This window comes from Wyeomyia smithii, chromosome 2, assembly GCF_029784165.1.
Source record: "Wyeomyia smithii strain HCP4-BCI-WySm-NY-G18 chromosome 2, ASM2978416v1, whole genome shotgun sequence".
Taxonomy (NCBI): domain Eukaryota; kingdom Metazoa; phylum Arthropoda; class Insecta; order Diptera; family Culicidae; genus Wyeomyia; species Wyeomyia smithii.
In genome coordinates, this window is record NC_073695.1 from 197,924,876 (window position 1) to 197,944,246 (window position 19,371).

General features: G+C 39.5%; 1 protein-coding gene across 3 annotated transcripts in view; it reads right to left on the reverse strand.

Moving 5' to 3' along the window:
- LOC129720023 (E3 ubiquitin-protein ligase goliath) overlaps nt 1-19,371 on the reverse strand; it is a 194,575-nt gene that overhangs the window by 23,819 nt on the left and 151,385 nt on the right. For all 3 annotated transcript variants that reach the window (XM_055671435.1, XM_055671433.1, XM_055671434.1), the window contains one exon: nt 13,059-13,194. In XM_055671435.1, coding sequence (XP_055527410.1) covers nt 13,059-13,194 — 136 coding nt within the window. The remainder of the gene's footprint in view (nt 1-13,058; nt 13,195-19,371) is intronic.

The following is a 19,371-nucleotide window of genomic DNA, read 5'->3' on the forward strand; positions in this document are numbered from 1 at the left end:
ACCATACAAATGACCTGTGGGTTTCATGAACTTTGAACTAGTAATCTTTTTCTTCACCTATTTTGAACCAGTAATCGTAAGATTCTGCTTAAATACTCATACAATTTTTCAGTTTCAGAACATATTCCCGGAAAACAGGAACGGAAGAGAAAAAATTCTTTCGTGGTACCGCTGAATTGAGGGTAGATAGGTGACTGAATCTTTTGGTGCTAAAACTATCGGAATCGGATGAAAATTGCAAAAGTTTCAAGAATTTTAAATTGAAGTTAAAGAAGTTAAAGTGAAAGATTTCGAATCCAAAAAATTCTCTCAACAAATGGTTCAAAAAGAAAAAAACAATCCCGCTATTTTGATACCAATTTTGTTCAAATCGATTCTCATTCAAAATCCTAGTCCCATAGACTAGGCAGTCTGGATGATTCCTTTTTAAGAATTCCTTATCGAGGACGCCCACGATTTCAATGTGGGAAGCTCCAGAGAATCTTTGCGAAACTAATGTGTTCATCCAGGCGTTTCGAATTCTGAAAATCCTTCAAAGAGAAAGCTTACGAATCCGACGGATTCGCATTACACGATTCTCATTTAAGAATTCTGGTCGCATAGACAGTAGAGATGGACGGGTTCGATGTTTCTAAAACCCGTACTCGATCCGAACCAATTTTTTCTTGTTGAAAACCTGAACATTTTTTTTTATCAAACCCGAACCCGAGATTTTTTTTTCGGGACGATTTTTTATACCAATTCGAGCCTGCACTAGAGCTTTGGTTTTAGAAGTTAATGATTTTTACAATTGCATGATATTAGACATCATCATCCTATCTCTCGAAATCTCTCGAAATTTATTTATTCACTTCATACCAACAGACATATATTGTCCAAATGGCGGCTAGACTACTACACTAAACATTAGTACAACAGTTGTCTAAACATGGCAATAAATTTAGAACGAAGCACTTCAACAGATAAATGAAAATCAAACACGGACGACACTCGGTTCAACGCTCGTTGAAGACCAATGATTGCACTATTGGAGCTGTAGTTAGTACGGCGAAAAGGTAGATGCATTGAGGGTACTCTCCGTAGAGTTCTTGATGGGGCGTTTAAATTAATCTGACCAAGAATGTCCGGACAATCAACCCGTGCTGTCAGCACATTGGTCACAGTCATAGCACGAGCAGTCTCACGTCGGACTTGAAAGGTGCTAAGGTGGAGAAGTTGATAGCGGAGAAATCGGCGCTGGATGCTCCCGATACGTTGAATGGCGTTGTGGTAATGCGGAGTCCAAACCGTGGAGCAGTATTCAAGCTGCGACCGAACAAGTGAGCAATATAATGCAGTCAGACTACTTATGTCTAGGGACGTTGCGATACCACCGATACTAATACAGAATCGATCCTTCTACTTCCGATACTCGGATATTTGGTATCGATGTTTTTCCAGCGATACTTAATCAATATCGATACACACCTCTCAGTATCGAAAAGACTCAAAACAACCCTGTAAAGAAGAACGAACGAAGCAGAAAACTTGCTGTTTTCTGTGCCATTTTGATGCTTCGTATGCATGCATGCCATCTCATCGGCAATGCAAATTTAACAGAAATTTCTGTAGATTAACCTACGGGAACGATTCTTTTCTACGGTCATGCAGATCCGAAGGTAAAATCTACAGAGCCAGCGGCTCTTTTCGAAAACGGGATCAATTATTAAGGAAAAGCGTAATCGACTTTTGACTAAGTTTCTGCAGAAGCTGGTGTTTCTAGATTCAGTAAATTTATAGACCATATTACGAACTGACAGGGATACCAAATGTGCAGATTTGTCTGCAAAACGCAGATTTTTGGAGTCCGTGTGCAGATATTCATTGATTTGCAGATATTTGCAGTTTTTCCACGGTTTCTGCAGATTTTTGTCAGAGTCTTCTTATATTTGCTCAGATTTTCTTAAATTGTGTGCAGATTGTTACAGACTTTTGCCTGCGCGAGCAAAATTTTTTCGGACCACGGATAGAATTTTTTCAGATTTCGATCAAATTTTTCCGGTTTTTCGAGCAGTTGCAGACATTTTTCAAAAACATCTGGCATCTCTGCTGACCAAGGATGGAAAAACTCGTATCGCATAACAATCATTCGGGTATCATTTCTGAACGTGCTATTTATAAGCTTTCAATCCTAGCAAACCATCGCTATTAAAAGTTACACATTCTCAAGCTTGCAAGAGAAAACTTAGAGCAAAGAAATAGATGGTAGCTTTCTTTGATGATTTTGTTTCAGTATTGCCTGCTTTAGGCGGAGCGAGCAACATATAGCGAGTGTTTCACGAAAGAATCGTAAACGATTGCACTCAAGCGATCGCAATGATTCTTTCAAATGTTGGTTGCTTGTAGGCGTAATTCGGCTACTCCACGTCGTGCTTTCACCGTGATATACCACGATGATTCTTGGTGATTTCAAGTATCAGATGCTAATGCACCATGCTACAATTTCCGTAAGCATTGATGATACCTATTTGCTCCGGCAAGCAAACAATTGAACGCAATCTAACGTTTATTTGGATTCATAATTTTGTATCACTGGCGATAATATCTCAAAGCTTCTCGCGATAATGTTGAATGCAAGTGAACTTGGATACAATAAATACTATCTTGTTTGAATCATTCAGTCTCTTTCTATGGTTTTCGGAACTCTTAGAAGCGAAAAACAATCAGCAGCGTTTCTATGGAAAACTTGTACGCGAGTGGAAATAGTTGAACGATAACTGATAAATCAAAGAACACATTTGCATGAAATATTGCTAGTGAGTGAACTTTTCCATGCTTGCTGCTGACAGGTGTCACGTATTCTGCTGTTGATGATGTTGCTTTCACGTGCGTTATGTCAGCTGTTCCGAGCTCTCTGTCAAAATTTCATTCATAGAATGAGTTCAGAAACGTCTCGTAAAACGGTCTATATAAATGATTTAATTGAATAAAACGTTTTATCTTGAGGAATAAATAATAAAAAAAGAATTATGACTTATATTTTGAATGAAGTGGTATCGCACAACGATACATTTAGGTATCGATACGTTAGCCTCGATACTATCGGAATATCAGTACTTGCTCTCGATACAGGTATCGATCCTAAGTATCGATGTTTAATGGTATCGCAACGTCCCTACTTATGTCCCTAAAGTCACGCGTCATTCTGAAGATTAGTCCAAGCTGCCTAGATGCTTTGGTGATTATCAAAGAAATATGCTGCTTGAAGGTGAGTTTGACGTCGAGAAGTACACCGAGATCTTTAACGACATCGACACGCTAAATGATTTGATTGTTGAGGCTGTAGTTGAAGAGTATCGGATGCATTTTTCTAGTATATGTTATTACCGAACATTTGGAGGGATTTAGCGTCATACGGTTAATCGTATACCAATTACTGAATGAGTTTAATTATTGCTGGAGAACGGATGCATCTGAGATATTTAAAATTTTTGAAAATAGTTTCAGGTCATCTGCGAATGACAGGCGTGGGCCTCGTAACGAATAATTTGCGTCGTTAAAATATGATAAAAACACCAACGGTCCCAGGTGACTGCCTTGCACGACACCAGATGTTGCAGGAAAAAAAATTGAATGCTCGTCTCCAATCTTGACGCTGATTGTTCGCCCTGTTAGATAAGATTCCATCCAGTGTAAAAGAGCGCCGCTAAAGCCATAGCGTTCCAGCTTTGCAACAGTAATGCGGTGGTTAACTTTGTCGAAAGCAGCTGAGAAATCAGTATAGATTGCGTCTGTCTGTGACCGTTGGGCGAAGCTTTCGAACACATAGCTGGTAAAACAGAGCAAATTTGTAAAATCCTATAATAATGATAATTGGATATAGTCGGATTTCGGGCTTTCAAACCTAAACCCGATCTGATTCCGACATTTTCAAACCCGAACCCGACGGGTGTATAAGTTTAATTTTTGCTCTTTCTAAATAATATCTTTCCAGGTTCAGCTTCGAGAAAGCCAAATAAAAATATTAGTTCAGCGGAAATGGAATCTTTCTCAATCAGAAATTTTCATTCGTAAACCAGGAGTGTTTGGTATTACTTCCAGACATAGGTTTCTTATAGTTTCAGTACTGAATTAACAAGTTACAGGATCAGATCAGAAATCAGAAAGTATAACACTTTGAGGATGAGATAACTAAGTTGAAATCTATATTTCTTCAATCAGATCCATCGTCTTCTCAAAAAAACGCGGATGTGGGTTAGTTTTTGCGAAGAAGTTTATACTGTTGCTCTGCAGACAAATGTTGTCGGATGCTTTCCACAGATGAAGTGCGTAATGAATGTTAAAGGGGACCACAACTGTGTCAAAACTTAGTCTTAATTCTCTTATATTGTGGAATATACTTCAATCCACTTTTATTAATTGTTTGCAGAAACGTGAAAGGTTTGCTTCAACCAGGACGCTTCTATCAGTTATGTAGCTATTAGAATACTTCGTAACATCAATGTTTAATGTAAACATTAATTTTGTATTATGAAATTTCAAATTCGCAACGTGTAGAATCACACCAACATTTAGCTTTTTTTATATATCAAATAGGGGTACTGGGGGTAAGCCCGGCCCCCTAAGGGAAATGCTTCTTTCAATCAATTGATCAATTAAAGAATTTGATACTCGGCAAGCCTATCATGTGGCACTTTAGATCATATTATTAACTAGTTTCATCGAAGCCAGGATCACATTGATCACACCGGAGCATATTTCAAATACCACCGGGAAAGCCATTGGTTTTGTGACTTGATTCAGTACATTTGACACCTCTAATAACCCTTGGAATCATTCATAAATCACAGAAGAGCTTGAGTGCATGGTTCTAAGAAAATAATTAATTTATTTATCAGCAAGACATCGGTTATAGATGGGAAATATGTGTCAGTAACATCCAACTAGCCTCAGACCATGTCGGACTTACCCCGCTCACTGGGTGACGGTATTACCCCGACAGCACACATTTGTTTAATAGGATTATTTCTACAAATTTATCGCTTCAATTTACTTCAGATCGAATTCCTGTGATTGCTAACAATACAGGCAATAAATTGTAGAGCAACGAGAAATTATTTTAGTCTTTCCAAATGAGTAAAAGCTTACGTTCCACTCACGAAAAATTACATCCGTTTACGCATTTGCTGCAGTAGCGTATGTTTTGTCTATTATTTTGACGTTTGACGTTTCATGGTGGCTTCGATGTGTCTTGAAATGTCTAAAATATTAAATACCAACACTTCACATATTCCAAAACACAGTTAATTAGCGTTTTCTAGTAAAATCCTAGGGGTGACGGTCTTACCCTCAGTGCCGGGCTTACCCCCAGTACCCCTATCCTATTTCTAGTACAAATTGGATCGTTCACAGATGCGTGTAAGCGGGTCCGATTGATTTTTCAAAATGAAACCTAAAAATTTCTGCATATGAAATCTTGAGGAATCAATGAGAAAGTTTTCCATATGCGATTGGAACTAATTCTATCAGTATCGCATAAACGATTTTTCTCACGATTCCGTCACCGAATTATAGGTATCCTGAGGAGTCTCACTCAGGATTCTCTGTGTGTTAGTTAGAGTTATCTCGTTCATCGTCCTATGCATTTTCAAAAAATGAATTTGTATTATTTTAGTTCGAACTTTTTTCTAAACCTCAGCTAAAAGTTCATTAAGGCAGACAATGTGTGCAGCAGGGGAAGCGAAAAATAAGCGAACTGGAAATGTGATACAGATTTGGAAAAATATACCGCATCCCGACGGGACTTGAACCCACAATCTCCCTCTGTCCGACATGGTGTTTTGACCAATAAAACTACGGGGGACGGTGGTACTGTTCCACAATCTATATGCGTATCACATTCCACTGCCGACTTATTCTATTGCTCATCCCTAACTACACACACTGCTGTGCAAGCGTTATTTATACGACTGGAAGGAATGTCTCATCACACACATAGTCGGCTGATGCTGATAACTCTTATAGACCTGTGTAATCGAGACCAAAGTCAGTATGAGTCGTGCTTGCAAAAAAAATCAGCTAAAATTTCAGAAAAAATCTTTAAAAATATGATGTCCTGAAACCATTTTATTTTTTCAACAAATTACTCTGAATTAGTTTCTTAATATCTATAAATTTTATAAGCTGTAACAAATATAATTAAAATAAAAAATATTATAAAGGGTTTCTTACTAAACTTAGCGTTTTGAGAGTTACCCTCTCCGAATACAGAAAACACAAAATTATAATAAACATGATTCTACACGAATTCGAAGTACAACACCAAACTAATGATTATAATTACAGTTGTCCTTCTAGATTCTCATTGAAGTCAGGGAAAAAACAGCTTCGACTCCGCCCATAGTCATCATTTCCGATGAACAAATGCTTTTTAAAAAAACTACAAGAATATTAGAACTTCAAAGTAATGAAAGACATCGTTACACATTTAAAAAAATCCAAACTCTCTAATTCCACTTGAGCAAAACCCCACTGAGTCCATTAACTAGTCAATACATCGTATAAACCGTCATTCAGGCGGTATATCTTAAGCTTAGGATAAAGTCCGCGAACCGTTTTGATAAATGATCCTGACGATTTACAAACACTTTCGGCGTTCTCCAAGGAAGTAATCTTGAACCGTTTTTTTCGGTTTTGTTTATGAATGATGTCACCGCCAGTCATGGAAGAGGATGTAAGCTGTTCTAGGCTGATGATCTTAAGATTTTTATGGCCGTCGACAAATTTTCCGACTGCCTAAAGCTGCAAGAGCTGTTGGATATTTTTGAAGATTGGGGTCAAAAAACCTAATGACTATCAGTGTCCAGAAATTTCATTTCATCGATGTAGTAGTCCCATAAAAGCTACTTATACAATCGGACGTACACCCATAGCTCGTGTCAATGAAAATGAATGACCTGGGGTACTACTTGATGATAAATTGTCTTTTGGGCCGCACCGGGCCAATATTATTGACCGTGCAAGTCGTCAGGTAGGATTTCTTATGAAGGTGTTCAAATATTTCACTGATGTTCATTGCTTGCACGGTGCCCCCACAGATCATTATTATAAAAAATGCACCAAAAAATCTGAGCACAACATTCGATTCGTTATGACGTCCAGAATCTCGGGTCAAAATTTCAAAATCATCGTATCGTCGTTAAGTAAATCGTGTTCGTTCTAGATTTGACTGTGAAAAACTGATTTTATGTACTCAATGTCTTCGGCAAAATTGTTTCATAGAACAAGGCCTTACTTCTGGCGATTTTTGTTTTTCGATCAATCTACCTAACAATCAGATAAAAAAAATATTTTTTCTGATTTTCAATATACTAGATATCTTCCTTCAGCAAAGTTGTGGAAAATTTCGAAAGAAAAACAATTGCTGAATACTGCGATGTCTTATCTGTACGTTGGACACGACAAAATAGAGTGACCATTACAGACAAAATTATAGACAAATACTACAAGGTATACAGCCCTAGGGGTTGTATGAAATGGTGACGTAGGACTAAATATTTAATATATGCTAAACTAAATATTATTATATGCTGCGCTTAACTGTTCATAGGTAACACTACAGTTTATTTTTGATAGTCGTTATTTTAGAACTAAGGATGCATGAATACATGAAAATTTTACACTAGTAGTAGTTGCGAAAATTCTCATAACTCTTATCTTCAAGCATCTATAGTTCTGAAAAGAACCGATTCCATAATATTCAGTTAAAAATTCGTGCTACAGAACGCTGATAATCGCACCATGAATATTTTGAGTTGACTCGTATGCAGCTCTCGTTTCTCAATGTCGCGTACCTTTAACAGCTGCACTGCTCTCGCTTATGTGTAACAAACTAAACTGAAGCTGAATTTTCTACACGCAGTCTTTTGTATGGAGTTCAGAGCAGATTTTTGCAATTAAGGCGTGGCTACGTAGCTTCGAGAAAGAGGAACAAACCAAAACACCTTCGATACTACTGAGTGATTTTCATAAGCATCAAAAGAAAGGTTTTGCTTTCCCGATGCGCAAATCACTCTGGTTCTTAGATTAACTAATTTTCGTTTCTAACATTTGACTAATAACGGTGTTCGAGTGAACACAAACAAACAATTAAACCGGAAAATCACTCAATTTAGCAGTGCAAATTCTTGAAATGAGGGTTATATCGTGTTGTGATAAACTATTCATAGGTAACACTACCGTTTATATTTGGTGCGTCCTGGTCGTTATTGTAAAAATGATTATTTAGAAATAGATAAAAATTTCACACTAGTAGTAGTTGTGAAAATTCTCGTAACTCTTATCTTCATCATCTTATAGTTCTGAAAAGAACCGATTTCATAATCTTCAGCTCGAAATGTAGCTACAGAATGCCGATGATCACACCACCACCGGTAGCATCGATTATTTTGTTGGCCGCGTATAAAATTTGCTCTCCGCTGTGCCCTCCAGCAGCTGTGCCAGCAAAATATCCTGCAGCGTACAATGGTTATAATTGCTGCCGTGTGCAGAATACAGGTAACATGCTCCGCGGTGCCTGGAAGTTGACTCGTATGCAGCTCTCGTTTCTCAATGTCGCAAAGCTTTAACGGCTGCACCGCACTCGCTATTGTGGAACAAACTAAACTGAAGCTGAATTTTCCACACGCAGTCTTTTGTATCGAGTTCAGCGTAGATTTTTACCATTAAGGCGTGGCCACGCAGCTTAGACAAAGACAAACAAACCAAAACACTTTGTTGAGTCAAAATATGTAGGCAGTGGAATTTATTTCGTCCATGTTATTGTTATCTGTGCTTGGGAAGCAAGCCAAGAACAAGGGAAATGTATGGGAAAGCTTGACCTTGGAACTTTTCACCTTTTTCCACCATTGAGCAGTAAAGCAACAATGTTGAACAAAATATCAAAAAATTGTTACACATTTTATCTATCCACCGAAATATAAATGACTAAGATGCATTAAGTCGTTCGCTTGCTATAACCGTTTGAAATCTGACGCAACATTTGCCAGTTTCATTTTCATTTTCACAAAGTGTAATCTAGTATAGAAAACAAAGACGTAGTCCTACGTCAAAAACTGATTTTAAGGAGAGATGTTCCACAAAAAACTCTTTTTTGTCGTGTTCAATGTACAGATATGACATCGCAGTATTCAGTAATTGTTTATCTTCTAAAATTTTCCACAACTTTGCTGAAGGAAGCAATCTGGTGTATTGAAAATTAGAAAAAATATTTTTCTATCTAACTGTTAAGTGAATTGATCGAAAAACTAAAAACGCCAAAAGTAAGGCCTTATTCTATGAAACAATTTTGCTGAAGACATTGAGTACATAAAATCAATTTTTCACAGTCAAATCTAGAACGATCACGATTTTTCGAGTTTAGACCACTGTGCACTGTGGGATTTTCAATCAAATCTTTTCATTAATTGTTGATGCCTTGAAATATAATCCTTGGAATGTGTAGAAACTATTTTGGAAGTTATTTCATGAAATGGTGGTTGAAAAACGTGCTTTAAAATAAGTATTTCGTCGTTTTTATATCACTTTTTTGTACTTTACGACCTTCAAAAGGGCAATATTCAAAGTACCGTAAGATGATTTTGAAATTTTGACCAGAGATTCTGGACGTTTGATACATTTTTTTATAACAACGGTCTGTGGGAGCACCGTGCCTGAATTAGTTATATTCGGCGTTACTAAGATCGATTGTGGAATCGTAAGTTGTAGTGTGGGCACCAAACCAGACAACTTGGATTGAGAGGTTGCAAAAGCGTGTTGTTCGTTTTTCACTTCGTAGACTTCCTTGGGCAAACAGGCTGAATCATCGTCCGTATAAACACGGACTCCACAAAACGTTGAGGTCTGGTAACCTTCGCCCCCGTACCAAGTGCACCATGTACAAGACGCTTATGAGACCAGCAGTCCTCTATGGGCACGAGACATGAACAATGCTCGAGGAGGAATTGTAAGCACTGGCCGTTTTCGAACGACGTGTGCTTAGGACTATCTTCGGCAGAGTATGTGAGGATGGCGTATGGAGGCGTAGGATAAACCACGAGCTGGCGCAACTCTACGGCGTATCCAGAAAATCGCGTAAGCTGTAAGAGTACAATGGGCGAGGCATGTTTTAAGAATGCCGGACAACAATCCCGCAAATCGAATCCGGCCGGTACAAGACGTAGAGGTGCACAACGAGCTAGGTGGTTAGACCAAGGGAGCAAGATTTTGGAAGTGTGGGTCTCTCAAGAAACTGCTCTGTTCGGCTTTTTAAGCAACTCTTCTTTGAATGTTCCTGGCAAAATTCAACACTTATCACTGGATGAAATGTTTTTAACGCCCTTCCATCGCTCTGTTTTTGGATTTTTATAACCAAGAGAAGATCGGTGAACTGATAAGAACTTTTTGTAAGATTCGGAGACCACTGTGGCCATTGCTTTGATCTTTTGTGGTAACTGGTGGGTCGTATGTTAACAGGGAAGTTGGAGCTATTCTCCTTGAAGGGCAATTTGTCTGAGTGTCTGTTCCTCATGTCAGGGTCGACTCAAGCAGCGACTGATCCGGAACAGACGGCTGAACTATGAAATGCGATGTCTCGCCAGCTACACCTAAGACGGCAATCCCGACGCGAGACTAGGCATCGTGGTCTTAGTAAGGCAGCAGCGATGCTGTAACAAATATACTACGAACAATCCAGAGAATAATTCGAATCAGAACAATCGGTATGGACCTAGGCCACCGAAAAAAGACAATGAAACTTGGCACTTGCAATGTTAGGTCTCGAACTGCACGCACGCGAGCGTCTTTTTCAGGGTACTGTCGAAGACAAATGTGTAGGTAGTAATCTTACGAGAGATGCGTATCTGTTGTTAGACTCGAATATGACCTGGGCTGATTTCAAGTACCATATTCACTGCAATGCTACTAGGAGCCGTTATTGATAGGAAAAGCTTTCATTCTACTGTCAACGACAACGGCTTGAGGTTAGTGAACTTTACTGCGGCCAGGGAAACAGTTATCTATAGTACCTATTTTGCACAGAAGAATCACAACCACGACGCAGTTAAACAGGGCGAGAGATGGCAGTGGGAACTAAGCGTGATGAGTGGTTTCATGCTGACGGTCTTGAAATGATGGAGGAAAATAACCGGGCCTACGCTAACATATTAGGAGCAGCAAACAGTGTGAACTGCCGCAAAGAGGCTTCACCGCCCGAAAAAAAAACATGAAGACAACGTTTGCGTCCTCCCGGTGGCGGAGAATTGCTTCACCAGCCACGACACGAAGAGCTTCTAAAGAGCGCTTAACAGAATCAGGAACCAGCCATTCTTGTTCCATCGATAAGTGGCAGATGGAAGTGGAAGTGATGTTAAACGGTGAGGAAACAAGTCGTCGATGGTAACAATTGAAACATTTGGGAAATTTTTTTTGGGATTTGTGGATCCATTAGCTTTCAGAAAGCTGAAGAACCGCTCTCGCATCCTTTTTCAACGACTGATGTCGTTGCAGGAATGCTTTGTTGGTGCAGTTTTTGAACGGGATGATCTGCTACGTACCAGACCTTGAGACGGATTCTTGACAAGTTTCGAAAACATAACTAGCAGACACATCATCTGTTTATAGACTTCAAGGCGGCGTACGATCCAGTGAAACGTAACGAGTTGTTGCATATTACGCTTGAACATGGTTCCCCAACAAAACTGATCAAGCTGATACGTGCGACTCTAGACGGTTTCACATCAACTGTCCGGATAACGACGAATTTCTGAACGCATTTGTGACGTTGGATGCTCTGAAACAAGGGGACGGGCTCTCAAACTTGTTGTTTAACATAGCCTTGGAAGGGGGTTCCAATCATGGTAGGTGTGCAGAGGAGCGGCACTATCACTACAGAGTCTGAAATGCTTCTAGACTTTGTGCACGACATTGATATTATCCGTGTTAATCGTAACGCTGTAGAGGAGGACTTTACGGTGCTCAGATGAGAAGTGCCGAAAACTGGACCCTCCATAAACACTGCCAAAACGAAGAAAATGGTGGCTGGTAGAGAGCATGGTACGGGCGTTGACGCCGCGGTGGTGATGGAGATACTTCCGAAATTGTTGATGAATTTATTAATCTTGGTCCACTCGTAACATGTGGTAAAAAGGTGAGCAACAGGGTAGAGCGACGACTTGCGGCAGTGAACAGTGCTAGTTGCGGATTGCGTAGCACTGGCAGCCTGCAGATCAGTACGAAATCTGTGCTATACAAGACGCCGATCCTTCCGGTGGCGCTCTACGGACCTGAATCGTGATCGTGGAAGGAGGCCAACCGGTAAACGCTTCGGGGGTAGAATCCAGCGATTAATACCCGGTGGTAAACACGAAAAGCTGTACGAAATATACATGAATATTCAAATATCCGAATCTATTTTCGTATTATGGAAGTTAAGGCATCGAGCTTAAAAAAATACAATTAATTATTCATTGGAGCTAGAACTCTTACAATCCGTAGTCATCCTGAAAGATTCACAACTGACAGCATTTTGATAGCACATATCGCACTGGTACAGGACCGTATTCAGGAACGTGGAGGGCCAAGTACATTGTGGGGGCTCCCTCTTCAGTTGTCAAGAAAGGTTATAGAATAATTGTGTTAGTTTATTTAAAATTTCAGTTATTTTAAAGTGTCTCGAAATTGTATTTAGTCATTAGCCATGAGAAGTGACCTTTTATGGTTAGGAGCCCCCATGGCTTCCTGGACCCCACCCTACAGTAGTCCAAAAAGGCAAAAGTGGAACTTAATACCATAGCGCCTTTCGCTGTGCTTAATGGTGTCTTCGGAACAATTATTTGTAGGAATGACCCGCATAATCTTAAATTGTCGAAAGTTATGAAAAACTTTCCACTATATTAAAATTTAAAAAACTAACTTTTTTGTATTAAGAGATAGAGGAATGGTTTATTTGGTCAAATTGTAATAGATTTGAGAATATGAAACTAGCTAGATTAAAGTACATTTAATTCCTCCGAGATAAGTTTATACAAAGTCAGAATGATTACCTGTTAATATTGGCCAGTGACCGATAGTGATGGCTGCCCTCAAGGATAGACATGGTGACTTCATATTCCAACCGTTCCAAAATGTCTATCAGTTCATGACCTTTCGCTTTGGTCGTGAACACGGCCGTTATGTTACCTGTAAACGATAGAAAAAAAGAAATCATTTTTTTTTTCTGAATTTCAATATAATACAAATAAATTCAGTGGAGCAAGTTTCGAACGTTCTCTACGAACATCCCCACCTTCTTCAGCGTCACCCTTGGTCAAACCAAGTTGCCCCTTTCGGCACGCACCTGGCACGGTAAAACGTGACAAATCACTCAACGGTAACTTTGTGCATTCCTAGCAGGCAGTGAGCCAGCAGCAGCGGCTTTAACAGTAAACAATCCTCAAGCCGGTAAGCACACATAACCGACCCCTGTTCCGCCGAGGATGCATTGTTTACTGTATCGGACAAGCAAGTATCCGGTTGGTAAATGCGTATAAAAAGCTGATTTGCTGGTTACTGGCGACGTAACTCATTAGTTATGTGAAGCGCAATAGCACTTGTTATTAATGTATCGGCAAATTAGTTGGTGTTCTTTCTTGTGTATTTTTTTCTCATTAGGTTCTAATCCTACAACTTGAAGGAATTGGTTCCTTCATAATAGATAAGCTGTACCCATTTACATACAGACAACGTTAAAATTGAAACAGTTTTGGTAGCAACAGGGTGAACAAAAAAATAACCGCAATGCGTGTACCTATGTGGCATACTAAACTAATTCAAATTTATGCAGAGCGCCAAAAAAAACGCAGGTGGTAAAATCGCCACGCCATGAGACTGCCATCCACATACAGGTGGCTTCATTACAAACTTGACTTGTCGTGTACCGACCCCCAGCTAGTTCATTTGCAAAAATTTTGTGACTCATAGCGCCAACAGTCGAAAGCAGACAAATTAAAATGCGTACTTCAATGATTTCGAGCACCAACGAAACAACAAACCCGTAAAAACGTTCCCTTCACCCCGCGCGGAAGAAGGCTGGGTCAATGGCTGCTCTTGTATATATTTTTTTTCATATTTCAAATCGAGAATTTACGCAGCGAAAAATCCTTCAAGCGAAAACGGTTACTTCTGTCACAGACTTGTGTCGCCAGTGATTTAGTTGAAAATAATTGCGCTGAAGGGTTCACTAGCTAGCCGATATGGGTTTTCTGCATAATGGGGAACCAGCACCAGCGGCTGTTCGCGATGCTCGTGACTAATGAGTATTTTAACTCTAGTTTAAACTTATGCCTTTCGTTAATCGTCGATTGCTGGTTTCTGTTGTTTTTTTTTTGCGTTTCAAGGTGCCGCAGTTTTGCAATGGAAACAAACAAACAAACGACGTACTGATCACAACACGTTTTTAATGACATATAAATTATATCTTCGTGAGGTGATTTATTTTATTTCCTACCAACTTAATTAGCTGATTGTGTTTGATCTCGATTAAAGGAACTAAACCCGTTCAGATGGAAGTAGAAGAGAATTATACTTGAAAATTTGTTCGATAAATATACCGGTAAGACAGAAACAGCTCAATTTATTTGTAATGATTAATTGATTTGGTATAAATTATAAATCATCTAGCTTAGTAAATGATAACAAAAAGATAGGGAAAGTCCAAGCGAAAACCTTTAGAATCCAACAAGAAAACTTTTTCGATGTCTGCAAAGTTCATTGTTCGGAACAGAAACAAAGAAACAAGCAAGTAATAACGAAATCAATTGCAGACTGAAATAAAAACACCACTTCGAAATTTCATTACCACTCGGTACGCTCTTTAACCGTTCATTTGGCTTAGAACGTGAAAGCTCGTGGTAATAAACGCGAATGAGTATGCCAAAATTATGACCCGAGGTTGGTTAGCAACAAAACATATATTTTACTGTCATGTTAAAAGCTGTCCGTACCGCAACACAGGGGTAGCAGGTAATATTATCCGGAGCAAATATATTTAAAAATTCAGAAAAAAAACAAGTGTTAAACGGAACTGCTAAAACCATTTCAGGCTGCATTGAATTGGCTGTTTAGCATTGCCACAGTGCAACGCTGATTTTAGTGAGTTCTTTGTCAGATGAGCGCAGCAGGATTGGGAATTTTAGCGACTTACTACGAATCTCAGTTGTTTTAGCATCCTCGGTATCGTAATTGCGAATGGTCAACACCATCAACGTCATTTGCTATTACAATGTAGAACCGATGCCTTTCAACACCTTGTTGAGCGGTAATAAGTGCAACTCATATCCTTGAGAGTATCAAACATGGAAAACTAAACAGCTATTCTTGCTTTGTATCTTGACGCCTATTGTAAAACCGTAATCGGTGGTACATTTTAGTAAAATCAATTTCATTTAGAAATTATTTTCAGGCATTATCCATCATAATTGTTTTCGTTCAACTGAATCGCACGCTTAAAGTCTGCAAATGACATTTACAAAACCCGTATTTAGATTTCCTGCGCATGAAAACAAGATGAAGTAGAAAATTGTGCATGTCAACTTGAGTAGAGTTACCTCTCGACAGAGCACTATGGATTCACTACTCCTGACTTACTAGTCCTGACTACTAGTGAAGCAGCATATCAAATCCTATGAAAATAAACGATTTGAAAAAAGATACTTGAAACTGTTCTGTGAACAAGAACGGACGTTTTGCTCGAAAGCGACTTCGCTGGTCAAAGTCCGAAGAAATATAGTTTCGTGTAATAAACCCTATTACACACACTTCGCTTAAGTAACACAACCGTTACAGTGACAGCAAGGCAAAACGAGGTAGAGGGTTTGCTTTTAAAGCGTAGTGTTGAATAACCAGAAGCACAGAGTCAACCAGAGGAAGCCCACCTGACGATAACCAAAAGGAAACGTCCGCTCCCAGATCGATCATGTTTTAATTCACGGAAGACACTTGTTGAATAATATTAGGTCTTCTCAAGGACCAAACATCGACACTGACCGTTATCTCGCTGTATGTAAGATCCGCGCACGACTGGTTCGATACCGACTGCCAAATAAAGACAGACGAGAACAATCAGGCCAGCAACCGTCTGCCGTTCATTTCGAAACAGAGAGAGATATGGGAATGATAAAGCTGTCGAAAAATGAGTTCAACGTCGGAAGAAGCGCGAGAACGATGAGGTACTAAGCAGGAACCTGTTTGCTAATATTTGACGATCGCAGCCAGATGAAAAGAACAATTCATGACATTGCTGAATGGGAAGAATGGAGGAGAGCGAAACTGAAATAGTATGAGAGTTGTTACCAACGGACGAATTGTGGCTAACAACAGAGGCGAAGGTTAAAAAGCGAACTCTCGAAAACGCTCGACTGCGACCCAGCAGTTGAAAACTTTTTAAATATACTTCAGCTCCTCTTTTGTGACCTCCGAAAAGACCGCTATGGTCGACCCCTGAACTATTTCACACAAAAAGACGTTGTAGCTTCCTTCATGTTTCCGGTGCATAATAAAGAAAACATACGCAGCTATAGGGGAATTGACTCTCTCGGTGCCTGTTCTAAGTTATTCGAGATCATTATATTAGAGCACTTATTTTACCAAGCTAGAAGCTACATCTAGACCAACCAACACGGATTTCTTTCTAGACGAAGTGTCACAATGAATCTGTATACATTATGGACGACAAGTGGATGCAGTTTATACTGATCTTAGGCGGCATTTGACAAGGTTGATTATTACATATTGCTAGCTAAACTGAGCAAAATTGGATGATCTTCCGCCTTTGTTGGATGGCTTCTGTCGTATCTATGTGGAAGAAAGTTGGCTGTAAAAATAGGTGGATCACCTTCATGCTGGCTCACAAATAGGTCAAGCGTTCCCCAAGGTAGTAACATGGGCCCTCTTCTATTTTCAGTATTCATAAACCACGCAATTGCATACCTTGGAGATGGATGTTGTTTTGTTAGTGAATCCAAGGGTTGTAACATCAGTTTTCAACGCAAGCTAAATTGTATTTCATTTGACAATGACATCAACGGGTAAGGGTTGGACAGAATGCAAAAAGTCCTGACGATACTCTAGACACTAACCTTCCATTTAAGAATCACTCATCAACAGTCGTAGAGATTTCAAGAATCCACAAGCCTTGAAATCCGTATGAATCAGTCACGTGCGGTCTATATTGTTTTCAACAATGTGTCATACCTGTTCGATTGTGATATGACATTCAACGAATTTAAAACTAGACTAATACAACATGTCGGATGGAATAAAGACAAATACAAATACAAATACAAAAGCGCAATGCAATGTATCGAATCCTTCCACGAAGCTGAGCGGATAAACAAATGCCAACCGACTTGTTGGAAGGCCTCATTTGCCTTTAATACAAGAGAGACCATCAACTCGACTGCAGAATCCATAGAGGCATAATCTTGCTGAATATTGCGTACAAAGTGCTCTGCCGTATACTGTTCTTGAGATTGAGACCGTTGGCGGAACCTTTTCGATGTACACCAAGCTGCTTTTCCATTGAGACACTCCACTATAGATCAAATTTTCACCCTGCGACAGAACCTAGGTCAAAAATACAACCTGCACACTCACCTTCTGTTAGTGAATTTCAACTCGACGTTCGACTCAGTCAGGCGAAACGTGTTGTAGAAAATAATGCAGGAATACTTTTTCGCGACGAAACTGAGCTGATTCGAATGACGCTGGAGGGTTCATAATATGAATAGCGGGTGACTTTCGAATTTTATATAAGAGTATTAATGAGAGTTCATTCTCTATGTATGCACTCACAAATACACAAGGTGGTTGTTTGTCAATTATGTCTTGTTTTTTGATGCGCGATAAAGCAATTCCGGTAAGTCGCAGAAAAGCGTTTTTTGGTTGGTGACCACTCTTGCCCACTATTCAAACGTCGGAAATCGTGTGGGGTTAAGCGAGATTTCGTTTATGAAACCATCAAAAAGTACAACCTTAGGTACAACCTCACATGTTTTTCGGACACTGCAAGTCGTAAAGTTGTGAGTGAGCATTTCCACCAAAAAGTCAATGTTCAAAGCAACTGCCCTTGGATTTAAGGCCTACAAGGAGTGTACAGCTCACGGCGTTTCCGAGTTCTCTTCAATAGAGCGAAAATGACGGATGGACGGACGGCACGCTGGCCACGAGCTCATTTTTTCTGATGAGAAACTATTTGTCCACGAGCAGCTACACAATGCCCAAAATGATAGATTGTGGGCAACAGCAAGACATAACATTTCGGAGTCCCAAAGAAGTGTTCCTCGATTGCAGAGTGCCACTTTAGTGATATTTCGGAGAGCAGTTTGCAAAACGATTTCCAGATATAACTTGGAACAGTTTAACAAGATTATTCGGAAAATCTGGAATCACATACCCATGGAATCCGCACGTCCTACTTTCGACAGCTTCGAGAAGCGTTTGCAGTTGGTTAAACTAACTAAAGGAGATGTTATTCCAAATCATCTGCTCTGAAAAGTATTTCCAATGAAAAATACTCAGAAATCAAATGTGTAATATGTACATATCACTATGGAATTTTGAAATTGTATCCAAAATTATTGAACACGGTGTTCGTTAAATTCTGCCAACAACAGTATACGAAAGAGCAGTTCATACTCTTTCGTATATGTAGATTTGCTCCGGGAATATAACAAGCGGACTCATCATCTATCCATAGATTTCAAGACGACGTACGACTCAGTCAAGCGATATGAGTTGTGTCAAACAACGCTAGAACAATTTTTTTCCGACAAACACCACACCCCATGACTTCAACCCCACTCCATGAGCTCTTTTTCCAGATGTTGGTAAGCAAATTTCACCACCACCTTGAGAAAAAATTAAAAAGTAGGAGGGTGGTATCCAGGATACGACCGCATAGTTGACGTAGGACTTCAATAGTTTTGTATGTCCTTTTGTGGCTCTGTTCGATTTGAACTCGTTTTACTTCTGACACGGTTCGATTTAGGCACACATTAATTACATTTTTCAGTTTTCTTGATTTTTTCCACCAATTTAAGCTCAACATCCTCCAGAAGAAAAGTATTTTGGTTCTTTATGTTGCCGAAGCGAATGACCGGAATCGGTAATATGGTTCCTGTTCCTGATCATGATCAAAGCAGTACTATGCCTCTAATTTTTAGGGTGGTAATATTAAGTATCTAGGTCGTCAGCCTTAATTCATCAAGCGTTACCTGAAACGACTTGGAACTAAAACTAGTTCATTGGTGGCCATAGCAACTGTTAAGGTCGTCATAGGCCACTTAAATAGTAGAAAAATAGTCATTAAAAGAGAACCGT